A 16,372-nucleotide genomic window follows, 5' to 3' on the forward strand; every position below is an offset into this window, starting at 1 on the left:
AAGTAGTTGAGTAAGAAGTGAGATGTTTAACTTTGAGATGTACATTTACATTTATTTATTCGCTAAACATACTTGAGTACCGAACATTTTTAAAATCTTAAATTATTTTTTATACAAGTATACACGTATGTCAAATGTGCAAAAACGTTTTTCTTTAAAAACGTACAAAATAGTAACTTGCTCGACAAGAATGAGGTTGTCATTAGGCCCGTCTAAGGGCTTCATCACGTGTAGCAGATAAACAGTCATAAATCCACATCAATAATATACTTTAATATGCCTGTTTCTTCCCCCCACCCCACGCCACGCCACCCCACCCCACGCCAAGCCTAATTCACTGAAAGTCAAGTTACATTTACTGTCATTTAAACCAAGGAGAGTTGAAAAATACAGCAAAAGTAAATGAGAAAATTGTGGCACAGAAAGTACATTTGTTTCATTTTCTTGTATAACTAGAAATTATTTTCATAAAACTGTACAAACTGTAATTCTGATTACAATTGATGCATTTTGAAGGCATTATAGATAATTATAAAGAAAATGTGTAATTGCCTTATTTTGAAGGCATCTTTTACAGTATATTTTACAGTATATTGACCTTGCACACTATGTTGAACGTTGAAACGTTGGCAAGGTTTAGTTTTGTTTAGATATCCTTTAATCATAATGCATTTAGATAACTACTAACTTTGAATGCAAACAATAGACAAAGTTTTATAATAGGTATGATGGGGTAAGATAGATGGTGATTTGGTGGCGATAATGAAGCGTTTTTGTTTTTCATTTGAGTTCAATAACATAACGGCTGCTTGATTATACCCAGCAATTCCTTTAATTGAATTTGGCCCAATTGTCGACATCTGCTGTCGGCTGAACGAGAAGAGTGAGTCCTCCACCCTCCATGCACAAGGTCGCGCTCCCCATCCTCCACCAACATCCGATTACCTAAGTATCTTATAACCCGAATAACCTTCGCTTGGTACGTATCAATCCTAGTAAATGAATACAAGTCGGTTAATAGGCTAATCTTTTGTCCGTCGTTTCTTTAATGGCGTCTGAAATCCGTCTTAACGCGTCTTCTCTGGCACACCGGAGGCATGGCGGCGCACTAATGCTGCATCCTGAATCCAACGCATCCTCCAGCCGAAACACGCATGGCTCAGGTCTGCGGCGCATGTTTACTCTGTCTGTGCAGTAATGCCCTTTAATGGGCTTCCTCTTATTTAATTTGTACCAGTTATTCGGTTGGAGATGAACTGGTAAATCAAGATCAGGCGAAGATCTGACACTGCTGGACGGCGGCACGAGACGCAAAAGGAAGCAGATAACCTTTTTTTTTTTACTTCATTAATACAGAATCGGGTGGCATTTACAAGAAACACTTGAGCACTTCGAATTTTTTGTTTATTTTTTATACAATTTTTGTGTGTGAACTGTAATCGGTGCTCCCCGGCGCATCCCTGCATCATGTCCCCGCCAGGTTCGGCTGCGACAGGCAGTGAGAGCAGCACTGCGACCGCGATAGAGGAGGAGGCAGACAGCCCGAGAGAGGAGGTAGGAAAACAAGACTCATGCACCACCATCATGCTGCACCAGTAGTAAGCAAATAGCACCATTTACTATTTCACACACCTGAACCAGTTTCATTCATGCACGATTAAGAATTTGGCCAGTCAGCCTGCATGGTTGGCTGATTCATGCTAAAGCCACTGCTGTAAACACATGAGCAAATACATGATCTTTGCATAAATGCATGATTTAGGCTCCATCCTTCAGCACACCTGTGTTTGTGTAATAGTTGATGTGATAATCCTTTAGTGCATCGAATGTATGCCACAATTTATGTTAATCTTGCAGAATTATTCTGAATCTGCCATGCAAAAATATATTATTAACAATTACAATTTATTGATTGTTTAATATCAGCATTGAACCTTGAGGCATTTTACAGCTCACTTAGTGAGCTCAGTGATTATCTGTTTTCAACTATGCAAATCAATGTGTGCTGTTTTCTGCCCCTGTGTTTTCATGCAGCAAAGGCCTTTGAAGCAGTCACTGAGCAAGTCCCTGTGCAGAGAAGTGTTCTGGAAATGCCTCTTGCTGTCCATGCTCATGTACGGGTGCATGGGAGCTATGGTGTGGTGCCATGTTACCAAGGTGACTCGGCTAAGCTTCGACAGTGCCTACAAAGGAAAGTCCATGATATACCATGACAGTCCATGCTCTGATGGTTACATTTACATCCCATTAGCATTCCTTGTCATGCTCTATGTGGTTTACTTGGTGGAGTGTTGGCACTGCCATGCACGTAACGAGCTGCAGTACAAAGTGGACGCAGAGGGAATCTATGAAAGGGTGCAGAAAATGCAACAGGCCAAGCCTTGTATTTGGTGGAAAGCCATCAGCTACCATTATGTCCGGCGAACACGACAAGTAACGCGCTACCGCAACGGCGATGCCTACACCACCACTCAGGTGTATCATGAGAGGGTGAACACCCATGTGGCTGAAGCAGAATTTGACTATGTTCATTGCGGGGTGAAGGATGTTTCCAAGCATTTAGTTGGCCTGGATAAATCACCTATCACCAAATTAAGGTTCACTAAGTGCTTTAGCTTTGCTAATGTGGAGTCTGAGAACTCCTATCTTACTCAGCGGGCCAGATTCTTTACTGACAATGAAGGTCTCGATGATTACATGGAGGCCCGGGAAGGAATGCACCTGAAGAATGTAGACTTCAAAGAGTATATGATTGCCTTCTCAAATCCAGACAACCACCCCTGGTACATCTCTAACTATGTCTTCTGGACAGCTGCCTTCCTCACATTCTCTTGGCCTTTGAGGGTGCTGACAGAGTACCGCACAGCTTACATTCACTACCGAGTGGAGAAGCTCTTTGGAACAGAGTACATCCCAATGACACCATGTGAAGAGCATCCATACTGCAGGCACATTCCTAGGGTCAATACCATTGACAGCACTGAGCTAGAATGGCACATCCGCTCCAACCAACAGCTTGTGCCCAGTTACTCAGAGGCAGGTCTGATGGATCTAGCCCAGCGCTCAGGAGGTTTTAGGCAGAACTGTGAACGCTGCCACAGAGCCATCAGCAGCTCTTCAGTCTTCTCTCGTAGTGCTCTGAGCATCTGCAATGCAAGCCCTCGCCTTCCGTTTAGCAGCAGCCGTTTCTCACTCGGTCGTCTGTATGGCTCACGCCGCAGCTGCTTCTGGAGGAGCGGCAGTCTGGATGAACCCGAGAGTCCCAGTGAGAACACGCGCTGTCTTTCTGGACACATCACCACAACTGAGGATGACCCTCCAGCCTACCAAGATGCTCTCTACTTCCCAGTTCTCATTGTCCACTGCAGTGAGAGCTGCCCCAATCACAGATCTTTCCACAGAAACAGCTCATGTGTAGAGACCTCCTTATGAGGCCCACTGATGCACCATTGAGGGATAGTAATAATGGATAGAACAAATGGATATGAACGAACCAACACTAAAGTCAAAATTGACCTGTCACTCAGGAATCAGTGTCCATGACCCAATATTTACAGGCCAGAGGCTGTTTTGGGATTGGTGCATTGTTATAAGACAGACTTTGTGTTTATATTAAACTAAGAATGTCCTCAGCACTATATTTACCAAAATGTAATCAAATATTCGGCAATTTGTCTACATCATCATCACATTCACAGCAATAATCAGTGTCCTATGTGAGAAGTAATAATTTTTCTATTACATGGTTCTAATTATAGCTGCAAGATTCTTATGTAATGTTGCAAGACAAGTGTTTCTTTGTCTTGTTAAATACAGAGGCATCATCCTTTACAAAGCAAATATCCTCTCAGTGTGCTTTTAACTTTGATCACAAAGTTATGTTTTACTGGACAACCTTTCTTCATAATCATATTGCACTCTAGATCATGTAAAAACCAAATTATGTGTATTGAACAAATTACTTTGAAAGATCAAGTTACATTGAAAGTTAAAGTGATGTACAGTATATTATCATATAAGACATTTATGGTTTACACTCATGTAAGACAATGTATTGTATACAAGAGGTATCTGTTGTGTGTAATTTCGGTGTGATGTAACTTGATAATATGCTATGGTATGCTAGTACAAACCTGTCATCTATTGTAAGTATAATACACAGGATATCTAAATCTGCAGAATTGACATTTCAGCCTATGCAACAATTAACCTCCAGTATAGTATGCCATTCAACTGTGTATATATATTATATATATACATATATATGTATATATATATAATATATATACACACACACACACACACACACACACACACACACACACAACTTTAAATGGAATGTATGACTGTTGTACCTTTTTTAATTGCTTGTAAGTAACAGACCAACCCAGGCTGAGGACTGAAATCACACGCTGGACAGGAACTTGTGGTACATTCATAAAGTGCTTGGGCAATGGTTGAATCCATTGGATAGTAATGTGTTGTTGGACATAAGTGCATTACAGAGCATGGCACAATGGGGGAACGGGATGGGCACTTCAAACATCCTGAACTTCAAACAGCTGATCATTTGGAGTACCCAGTCTCAACCAATGTCATCTACTTAAGGGTTGGATTTTATTAAGACTTTACTAGTTGTATCAGGTCCATGTTAAATGGATGAGGTACATCAAACCTGCTGACAAAAACATTTGCCCAAATTGAAATACCAGATTCAGATGTATCATCGGTGCTTTGACTGTTGTGTTTAGAAGGAAACTGTTAACACTAGTTATATGCTACATTTTATATTGCCTGAATACTTTAATCTAAACATCTATCTACAACATTCAGTAATGGTTAGACCTTTTTTGAACTTTTTGAAAGTTTGATGTATAATGATTTGCTTCACAAAGTTAGATTTATAAGAACCCTTCAGAAAAGTGTCTTCTAGCTACAAGTGCTGGCTGGGAACATATCACTGATTGGGTCTGTGGGAATCACACAATGTTGCCTTTATGTAGCACAAACACAATACACAATATAATCAAATACCAATATGACACATCAAGGTGACAGTAAAAACACTCAATAAATCACTTGTGTAAATCCAAATTGTGTGTTAGAAGAAATAAATGCTCAACATGGCATATAGCAATAAAGTAACATCTCAATTTCCGGAATCCATTGGGTGGGGGAAGTAGTAGAAAATGTTTATGTGAGTAAAAAAACAAATGAAATGAGTGTTATATATGTAACAAATGTACAATATCACTAACAATAAGGTATTGGTCTGTTTGCATGAGACTGTTTTTAACTACTTTCAAACACAAATGGAATATACAGTGAATGAGCAGATTAGGATGTTGTATAGAATTAGGATAAAGTTAGAATGTTAGGAAGAATTATATTCAATTTTGACAGCTGAGTATTAAATAATTCCAACATTAGCGAATACTCTACCAGATACTAACATGTTTAGTATGATATTGGCATAACGTTTCTGCAGGAAATAACACTGCTCCTTGCTGCAGCACCCCCTTCTGGCAAGGAAGAAGAGTTATGAAAAAATTGTATAAAGATATAATTAGGCAATAAAGATTGAATTGGGCAAACCGTAACTGAATGTTAGAAAACCTTTATTCGTTTTTGCACCATATCTAAATTAGCTACTAATAACTTTAATGCCAAAAATATTGTGTATTTATTATTACTCATACCTTTTTACCAACATTACATTGATTTAATGTTTCTCATATACTGACCTGTTTATCATTTTACATACATTGTTTAGGTTGAACACAAACAATGAATAATGAATGTGATATTATAGGGAAAATTGTTACATGACGTTTTTATCAACGTAACTGTCAAATCACCAATTTATTGACTTAGTTAAATGTATTATAACTTATTTAAAAGCTGACTATAAAATCGTAACCATCTATGGCATTTAATTAATTACATAACCACAGTAGAGAATAATGAGAATCCTTATGTTTTATTTATATGCAAACATCAGTTTAAATCTTTCAATCTTAGTCTTGCACTTAAAATCAACCTTTCGTCTGGGTTAAGGATTCTCATACTGTGCAGTTCTAGTGCTCACACTGGTCACATTAAATATCTTTCTGTTAAAGAGAACTCAGCAGAGAAATATCTACAGCAGGAGCACTATAGAGCAAAGGCCAAGTGTAGCATCATTCATCATTCATTCAACCTTTTAGGTGATTGGTAAAAAAGATTTTTCATTCTGTCAACCCACTTACAACAGCAAAGTGTAGAGCAAAAGGTTTAAATCTAGTGTAATAATATCTCAAGAGAATAAAGTGAAAAATCAATAGAGATTTAAAACAACTGAGTGACCTTGAAAGCATCACTTAATAAAGATTTGAGTTTTTCCTAGAACAGGGCAGTGTTATTAAATAGTAAGGTTAAATTTAATTTAACTAATAAAGAGATACCATGCCAATTATCATGAATGCTATATACTGTAACTATCAGAAGTACATTTTAAAAAGTTAATTATATGAAGATTTATGTAAGAGATTTAATTTAAGAGAACTAAATCAATCATCTATATTATTATTATTATTATTATTATTATTATTATTATTATTATTATAATACCACATTTGGCACATCATCTTTTGTTTGTATTTATGTTTTAGCAGTGGACATGGCATTTTAATGTGAATTATTGAACCTTCACAAACTCTTGTTTTATAGGGCAGATTGGTGAGCTGCTTGTTCTGCCAAGCCCCAATGGAGTTGGATGATGTTCAATGATCAGTGCCCAAACTGCTTTAGACCAAAACATATTTGAGGACAGAGCCTGGCCCTATATGCAGCCTAATATCACTGTGTGGTCCCAGCAAGAAGTGAAACAAACAGAAGAGATGGTTGCATACTCCTTTATAATGTGAAAGGTTGTTTAGTAAGATGTTGATTGTAGTTTAGGACAGTTGCAGTTAGGCCTACCTAAAAACAAATACAGAATGTGAACAGTAGCTTTAGATAAGTTTAATTTTTTGTTTGGGTTTTTTCTTAAATAATGATTGTCTTGTTTGTTATGCATTAATATTTTCAGATAGTTTTTTATAGTATTTAGAGAGATGTTTGTTCGGGTGTTACTCAATATTATTTGTGTGGAATGTAACCACTGCATTATATAAAAAAAAAAAAAAGAATAGTAATGGGCTTAAATAAAAGATAATACTAGTCCAAAGTGTAGCACTCTGTATTTCCCTTTATTGTATCTCAAACACATCTCCAGCAGGTGGCGGTGTGTGCAAAGATTCCCAAAAAAACCCAAATAAAATCATGCAAGTTTAATGAAAGATTTGTGTTGACAGAAGCCCTGATTGAGGTCAGCCTACAAAAGATTATTATTATTATTAATGTTTACAGCCATGATTAAGAAAGCAAAGGCTACATTTAGTACTACTACTACTACTACTACTACTACTACTACTAACCCAGCCATTAGGGAGGCACACGCCAGTGCACTCTTAGTGCCGGTCCCAAGCCCGGATAAATGGGGAGGGAGGAAGGTAAAGCTTAAAACGTGCCAAATCGAATATGCGGATCACAAATAAGAATTTCATACCGGATCGGTCGAGGCCCGGGTTAACAACGACCCACAGGTATCATTAGCCGATAGGGTACCGGTGGAAATTGGGCTACTGTTGGCCAAAGGAGAAGAAGGAAAGGAGGAAGACGTTTACATAGTTAGCAGGAAAAGGAATAGTGTAGGAGAGTGGAGGTTAGAGTGGGAACTTTAAATGTTGGTACTATGACGGGTAAAGGGAGAGAGGTAGCTGATATGATGGAGAGGAGAAAGGTAGATGTGTTGTGTGATCAGGAGACAAAGTGGAAAGAGAGTAAGGCGTTAAACATTGAAGGTGGGTGTAAACTGTTCTACCATGGTGTGGGTGGAAAGAGAATGGTGTAGGTGTGATCCTGAAGGAGGACTACAGAAGGAGTGGAGTGGAGGTGTAGTGGAGGTGAAGAGAGTTTGTGATGTTGAAGGGGTCATAATAAATGTCATTAAGTCAAGTCAAGAGGCTTTTATTGTCATTTCTACTATACACAGTGGTACACATTGAAAATGAGACAACGTTCCTCCAGAACCCTGGTGCTACACATAAACTAAAGCTACATAAAGTGCATCGAGTCCAACCTAGTGCAAACAGTGCAGACAGACAACCCAAGACATTGTGGGACAATACACACAACACAAGATAGCGCTGATCAGTAAACCTACTGTATTCCATGAACAATGAGTACATGTAAACAAACACAAAGCAGTGTAAAAACAGCAGTAGCAGCAGCCGAGAGGCGCAAAAAAACCACCATGTAAACAGTATAATATGTTTGAGTATAAATAATAAATAAATGGTGGTGGTATGGATTGAGATGAGTAATGAGTGCGTGTTGAGTTCAGGTTGTAAAGTTCAGTAACACACAGTTGAGTGAGTGTATGTGTGTGTGTAAGTTTCAGTTTCTGTGTTGAGAAGCCTGATGGCTTGCGGGAAAAAGCTTTTGCACAGTCTGGATGTGAGGACCGAATGCTTCGGAACCGATTCCCTGATGGCAGGAGGGTGAAGAGTGTGTGTGAGGGGTGTGTGGGGTCGTCCACAATGCTGTTGGCTTGGAGGGGAGAGAGCCTGTGATGGAGGGGAGAGAGCCTGTGATGATATTCTCAGCTGTCTTCACTACCCTCTGTAGGGTCTTGCGATCCGAGACGGTGCAGTTCCCAAACCACATGTAATGCTATGGCCTACCTGATAAAGACACTGCTGGTCTTTCTTGGTGATAGAGCTGGTGTTGAGTGACCAGGTGAAGTTATCAGTGCCTATGCTCCACAAGTGGGTTGTAAGAAAAAATCTGGAGTGAGATGAAGTGGTAGAAGGTGTACATAGTTAAGAAAGATTAGTGATTGGGGCAGACTTTAATGGGCATGTAGGTGAAGGGAACAGAGGTAATGAGGAGATGATGGGTAGGTATGGCCTTATGGAGAGGAATGTGGAAGAGCAGTTGTTGGTAGATTTTGCTAAAAGGATAGAAATGGCTGTAGTGAATAAAAAAAAGGCATATGAGGAGCTGTATGAAAAGTTGGACACCAAGGAAGGAGAAAAGGATTTGTACCGATTGGTCAGGCAGAAGGATGTGCTGCAAGTAGGAGCAATAAAGGAAGGAGATGAAAATGTGTTGACTAGCAAGAAGGTGGAAGGAGGTGGTATTTTGAGCAGCTGATGAACGAGGAAAATTAGAGAGAGAGGGTTGGATGATGTGGAGATGGTGAAGCAGGAAGTGGATAGGATTAGTAAGGAGGAAGTGAGAGCAGAGATTAAGAGGATGAAGAGTAGGACCAGATGGCATAGACCGGTAGAACCGTGGAGATATTTTCAGGAGAGATGGCACTGGCGTTTTTAACCAGATTGTTTAACAAGATTATGAAAGGTGAAAGGATGCCTGAGGAATGGAGAAGGAGTGTGCTGGTACCAGTTTTTAAGCATAAAGGAGATGTGCAGTCTTGCAGTAACTACAGAGGAATTAAGTTGATCAGTCACACCATGAAGTTATGGGAAAGAGTAGTGGAAGCCAGGCTGAGAGAAGAGGTGACCATCTGTGAGCAGCAGTATGGTTTCATGCCGAGGAAGAGCACCACAGACGCATTATTTGCTTTGAGAATGTTGATGGAGAAGTATAGAGAGGGTCAGAAGGAGTTGCATTGTTTGTTTGTGGATTTAGAGAAAGCGTACAACAGGGTGCCAAGAGAAGAGTTGTGGTATTGTATGAGGAAGTCAGGTGTGTCAGAGAAGTATGTGAGGGTGGTGCAGGACATGTATAAGGACAGTGTGATAGCAGTGAAGTGTGCAGTAGAAATGACAGACTGGTTCAAGGTGGGACATGGGGTATATTGATAGAAGAATGCTGAGGATAGAACCGCCAGGTATGAGGAAAAGAGGAAGGCCAAGGAGGAGGTTTATGGATGTGGTGAGGGAAGACATGTAGGTAGTTGGTTTGAAAGAGGCAGATGTAAAGGACAGGGGGGTATGGAGATGGATGATCTGCTGTGGCGACCCCTAATGGGAGAAACTGAAAGTAGTAGATGATTGCAATAATCATAGGCATGTGTGAGATCATGCAATCCAAAGGGGATGGATAATGCTTTTCTCTGGGCATGATCCACATGTTCGCCCTATGAACACTGTCAATGAAGAAGAAGCACACAGTTAATTATGGTGTTGCATGACTGGGCTAGACTAAAATGGCCCATGGCTGCTAAGATAGTGTTTTATAGCACGTAATCAGAAGTAAATGTAATACAAATCTGCAAAGTGCAGACTATTGTGTACAGAACCATTTTCTTTTATAGGATACAGTATAAGATATTATGCAATGATTTGATGAATATTTAGTTGGAGGCTATGTCATGCTATGGGCTGCCATTCCTGCCAAAATCTATGGTTACAAACACTGATGGATTTTGTGTCTGATATGTGGAGGTTATTTTCTTGTTATATTTGTTCTTTTTGCCTCTTTCTTATTGTTAATAAAGCTTAATTCTAGATCTAAGCACACCACTGCCCTGGCATCCAAATAAAAAGTGTTTTCCTCCTTTTGACTCTGGTTTTAAAGATGTTAGGGAAAATAGGGAACCTTTGTTGTATTATGCTAAGACTGAACACTTGCAAATGTGTTTGATTGTTTGCTTTCTTGCATCCTTGCTTTTGCTTGCTGGCTGGGGAGACTGGTAATATTTCCAGGTGTTCTTTGCCATATTTGTTTCTTATTGTATTTACAGAAAGAGAGGGTATGAGGGAGATAAGAGACAATAACAGATGATAAAAAGGGTTTCAATTGGTTTGTTCTCAGACACATTAGTATAATATGTTCATTCCAATCTTCTGTATAACATACAAGATTGTACATCGTAGAAATATCCTGAATTAATGCTGATGCTATATATATCCTTGAAATATAATACAACCGAAAACACAACTCTCATCACAACTTTCTGTAATCATTTAAATTCACAATATTAAACACGACATTTATTACAGTATATAGTCAAGTTATATTAGGTGCAAATCATTTTGCACTACTGGAAAAGTAAGGCTGGCATTGTTTATGTCTATAGTCAGTACATTACATTGCAATAAAAGCTCAGAACAGATGCTTTGGTTTAGCAGATCCACCGTAAAGTTAAACTGCCACTGAGAGATTTCAGTTTTAAGAAGTCATTTTTCTTTGTGATGCTACAGCTTGCTAAACACCCAAGTGCATCAGTGTGACAGTTACGATGTTTGATTTATTCAGCACGCATCTGTCTGCTGACGCTGTATCAAGTTCGGTAAGCAAGTTGTCTGGTTAGCCTTCCATGGCGTATGTGCTCTGTGCTCCAGTTACTGGGCATCCCCATCTAATGTCTAAAAATGTGCTGTGTTGGACAAACCATGTGCTGGGTCAGACGATGAGGAGAAGTCCTATGCCCTGGTCAGCGCTCCTGCTCACAGAACTGCATCTGGTAGCTTTACAGCATGATTAATGAACATCAATACTTTACTACGACCACAGAAACTGCAACTGGTAATCTTTTCACAAAAGCTAAAACAATCTAATTCATTCCATATAAACAGCACTACCCCTGGCTTCTTATGTACTAAACACATTACATAGAAGAAAAACATCAGCAATAAATAAATATACAGGTGGCTGACAAATTAAAGAGAAATCCAGTGGTATTGTTACGCTGTGAGGAAAATTGGTTTGTGTCCTTTGCTCCATGAGTAATGCAAATCAACACAAAATTAAGATCACCTCCATGATCATGAGTGGTGTGGTCTTTTCCAAGGTGACTTAATTAACAAAAAAGAGGGCTCATTGAAGGCTTTGAAAAATATCAAAATGATGCAATATGCTTTGACCTTAAATAGCATGAAAGGCAGCATGCTTATATTGTTTCATGTTCATTTCTAGTCTGCACAATGATCTTTCTATCTATCTGCACACAAATTTTATTTCTGCAATCTTGTACTTTGCAGAGTCAGTTGAGTTACATTTGTAATGCAACAAACTTTACATATGTTTTCCAGAAATTCTTCACCCCACCAGCAGAGGTCACAATTGCAGTCACCTGATTACTGATCAGTCACTAGGTATACAATTGTTACTCAACACAAGCATTTCACAGTCAGCACATAATAATAACTAGTATTTGTACACATTTCAGGCAGTCCTGATTTGGTTTTCTCTACTATGATCTGTGATTTTCAGTATTGCACTTATATATTGCCAATAATATCTTCATGAGATATGATGAAGATATAAATAAAAGCATGGCTTGCAGCTTGATGGATTCTTATAACAGTGGCTTAATACAGGTTGACTGCTCACCTAATGAAGTCAGTTAACTGAACACTTTACTGTATTTTTACATTTAGGCTCAAAACATCTGGATTTTAGTCTTACCTTATATTTTATATTGAAATATTAATTAAATAATAATATTATATAATATTATTATTTAATTAATATTTCATATATATTATATATAAGGGGGAGTGGTGGCTCCAGCGGTTAAGGCGCTGGGTTGCCGATCGGAAGGTCTGGGGTTCAAGCCCCGGTATCGCCAAGCTGCCACTCTTGGGCCCTTGAGCAAGGCCCTTAACCCTCTATGCTCCGGGGGTCCCTTACGAGGGAAATATCAAGGTCCGTGACGTCGGGCCGCCTTCCCGTGGGCTCACCACCTGCAGGAGGGACCGTAAGGGACGGTGCTGTGTGGATTGGGCAGCAGTTGAAGGCGGGGGCCTGCTTAGACTGCTGCCCCCGCGACCCGAATTACGGATAAGCGGGAGAAAATGAATGAATGAATGAATATTATATAATTAATAATTCAAGGAATTAAAGCATTATATAGCAAAAAGTCTGTAGATTTGTTTATTACCTTGTATATTGTTCACGATTCCTGTTATAAAGCGGTGTGTGGACTCTGTGGATGACACATTTCATGAGAGCTTCTATTCTTGGCCAGGTATCAAAAATGTGTTTAGACACAATGTCACTGGAATTACAGCAACAACTTAAAAACCTTGTGTGCTTCACTTAGACACAATGATTAAATGTTACCAACTGTTACATGCAGTATATAACTTTACAATCAATAAGATAACAATCAAAAGACAACATCTGCTTGTATCCCATTAAATCAACACAGAAACAGAAATAAAAAATATTCAGTTATTTAATTAAGTTATTCAGCATTCTGGGGAAAAAGCTGTTGAGCAGAAGATTTATCATAATGTATTAGGCTAACTAAGTGCTGTAAAATGTAGCAGATTGAGAGCTACAGTACTGCTCTTTTCCAGGAATTCCAGGTTTAGCTCGACTGTGTGTGTAGGCAGCTTTCTACTTTTTTACACCAGCTATATTCTAATGACTGCAGTCTTTTTTTCCCCCTCCACATCTCCAAAATGATAAAATGAATGTTGCATGCTTCATGAAAAATCTTGCCTAAAAAAATAAAGCTACTAAAATTATACATGAAGATTTAGTTCTGTTCTGTCTACACAGACATGCTTTATATATAATTATAGCTCTCTCATTAAGCTAGAAACTTTTACAAATCCATAACATGTCCATCTCTGAGACTGAACCTTTCAAACTTTTAGTGACATAAAAAAATCCTGCTGAAACTTTGCAGCAGAAGGTAAGTCCATATGGACACCTGCTTCATTGACATTAAGTTTTCCAAATGCATACAAGCAAAGCAAATTGAATATTTATTTACTCGGTTATCTTGCTCAGCCATTATGGTGTTCTCTCCCTGGCTGTTCACAGGTCTTATGAGCATTGACATGCTAAATTAAGCAGCCCTTATATGCTTCAAGCAAATAAATTGCTTTATCCACAGATGTTTGATGATGTTTTATAGACTTTGAACACAGCTGTGTTTCAGAAATTGAGCAGAGGAAAGAGAAGTGCAGTGAAAACAAGACTGTGTTTAAAACAAACAGGCAGTACACCGCTCTAGTGGCACACAGTAAGCTCAAATACAGGATAGGACAAATCTCAGCTCCTCTGGGATCTATCACATTGATTTAATTTATTCTGGTAAGAAAAGCAATGCATTGGGGACGGCCTGTGTGTTTCCCCTTTTTGTTTTGTTCTGTTTTTTCCAAAGATTTGCCCATGTTATGAATCTAAAAATAGATTTTCAAAAGGCTCAGTGAGCTTGTATTTGTTGCAAATATACAGTATTATCACTGTGTGCTATAGACAGTTCTCTTTTCACAAATGAGTAAGAGAATGTCAAGAAAGAATGCAGTAAATGCGCCTATATAGGAATTATTTAAAGTCCACAGTGCAACAAATGGATTTTGATTTAGCCAGATGAGCCAGCCTTAAGAATGTCATTACAGTGACTGCTGTGGTATTAGCTGTATAAATAGCTTTCTCTCAGGAGCATGAGCAGAAAGGAGAGAAAAGCACAGGCAACGCAGGACAGAAACAGTGACTGTGCGGAGGCAGAGAGCGCCTGCTGCAGCCGCATCCTTCCAGATGTCTGCGTGTGATCTGTCCTCCCCGCTGCATCATACTGACGAGTGGTGTCATCTCGTTGACATTTCCACAGCTATCAAATTTCATCACCACCATAATTAATCATCCCTCTATCATTGAGCTGGTCCGAGCCAGTCAGGCTGCTGTGACTGGAAAAGTACATGCTCTGCCAGGCCTTGCTCCAACATGGAACTTGCTAAACCTAGCTTAATCTCACCACAGCTCAGGTACAGTTCACCATCCTTAGATTTACTGTACATTAAACATGTTCCCAATGTGGCCCAGCTAGCAGTCTAAATTTGATTATTTTCTCACTCATGCGCTCTTTTCCCATCTCAAGTAAGTCATGTTGCAAAAATGAATAATAACAATAAATCAAATTTTAATTTTAGATCAAAATATTCTACAGATTGCTTGTCTTACTGGGTCTTTTCTGATTCATTACAATGCCCTATTATACATGCTTGTGTGATCACAATGATTACTATTTAATCTGTTTTGCTGTTTCACTTTCATTCTAGAAGAATTAGATGTACAATGTTTTGTTTTTTTTTTGTGAAAAATTTCAGACTTTCCTTGCTGCCTCGCAACACTGTCATTGTGCCCTTTTCAGGTGTTCCATTCAGATGCATAATGAAGCCACTGTGCCTGCTTGTATCAACATCCACAAAGCTATTAGTGTCAAAACGTCTGTCACTTAATGTTTGTTGGGACTGGAGATTCTTTAGCCGAGAAAGCTTGTCGCCTAAGGACATGTTAGACAGGGACTGACTAGAAGCAAACCTCAGCCCAGAAATGTTAAAAATGCCCCTACACTTTTGTCCAAAATAAGAAATGAAATGCACCAGGTCTTGATAAGATCCAACATGTATCACAAAAATACATTGCCATATACAGCAACTCTTATTATTATTTACATTTAATTATTGAGTAGTGGCCTATCCATACAGGTAGAGGCAGAGCACAGAGTGGTCATCTCATTAAACTCTATAAGATTATTATTGTGCCTAGTGGTAAAAATGGGAACAGCAACATCTAATAAAAGGCCGACTTGGGCAAGAACCACACAGCACCATGCTCACTCTATAAACATTTTCAAAGGTAATGACTGCAAAATTGACCTTAATTATAATACAGTTTAAATATTATATAGGCTACAGTGTAGATTTATAGAAAATAATTGGAATTAAATCTAACAAATTTCCATACAAAGTGCCTATGATGTATAGAACAATGCATTATACCACTGCAGTACCACTTTAGTCATTTATTTTTTTATAAATAAAATTGTGTTACAATTTGAAATAAGAATTAATTCATGTTTAAAACTTGTGCTGCATCTGCCATCAGATATTTTCTTTTCTATGTGCTGAACTCATCACTAAAATGAGTATCTGATTGAAGTTCAAAAATGTTCTAAGACGTTACCAAAGAAAAACATGAATGCCTTAGGATCATATAATAAAAATAAACTGTTATCAACATCATATTTTGAGGTTTATTAATTGCCAGTGAATATTGGCAGTACTCAGATTTTCCTCTGGTGACCAGTATCTATTTCTTTCTCAGACACTTTGAATGGGTTTAGCGCTTGCCTAACGTTTTATGAGGACAGATGGAGAGAGTTCATACGATCCAAGTGGGAGGCATTCGTGAAGTGCATTAAAATGACGGAGAATTCATGACCTGCCCTCTGAAAGTATGGACACACTCAGCCACCTTAACCAGCCGAGGTCAGATTATTATCCGAATTGCTGAACCAGGAACTTGATTTTGTGCCTGAAGGGGAAGATAGTGGAAGTTGGAGGCCTTGACGTTGACAAAG

The 16,372-nt window shown here is 38.7% G+C and overlaps 1 protein-coding gene and 1 long non-coding RNA gene across 2 annotated transcripts in view; one reads left to right on the plus strand and one right to left on the minus strand.

Moving 5' to 3' along the window:
* Positions 1-837: 837 nt before the first annotated feature.
* Positions 838-5,088, plus strand: tmem151bb (transmembrane protein 151Bb). The gene is made up of 2 exons (XM_083545636.1): positions 838-1,554; positions 2,035-5,088. Exons 1-2 carry the CDS (start codon positions 1,468-1,470, stop codon positions 3,430-3,432), a joined length of 1,485 nt encoding a protein of 494 aa, XP_083401762.1. The 5' UTR covers positions 838-1,467; the 3' UTR covers positions 3,433-5,088.
* Positions 5,089-11,422: 6,334 nt separating this feature from the next.
* The window catches only part of LOC310728300, a 48,538-nt gene continuing 43,588 nt past the window's right edge, over positions 11,423-16,372 (minus strand). Inside the window, exons 2-3 of the long non-coding RNA XR_014534232.1 lie at positions 12,935-12,979; positions 11,423-11,519 (exon numbers count right to left, since the gene is read on the minus strand). This is a non-coding gene — a long non-coding RNA (uncharacterized lncRNA). The remainder of the gene's footprint in view (positions 11,520-12,934; positions 12,980-16,372) is intronic.

The sequence above is a fragment of the Silurus aristotelis genome (assembly GCF_946808225.1).
Source record: "Silurus aristotelis genome assembly, chromosome: 6".
In the NCBI taxonomy this organism is placed as follows: Eukaryota; Metazoa; Chordata; class Actinopteri; order Siluriformes; family Siluridae; genus Silurus; species Silurus aristotelis.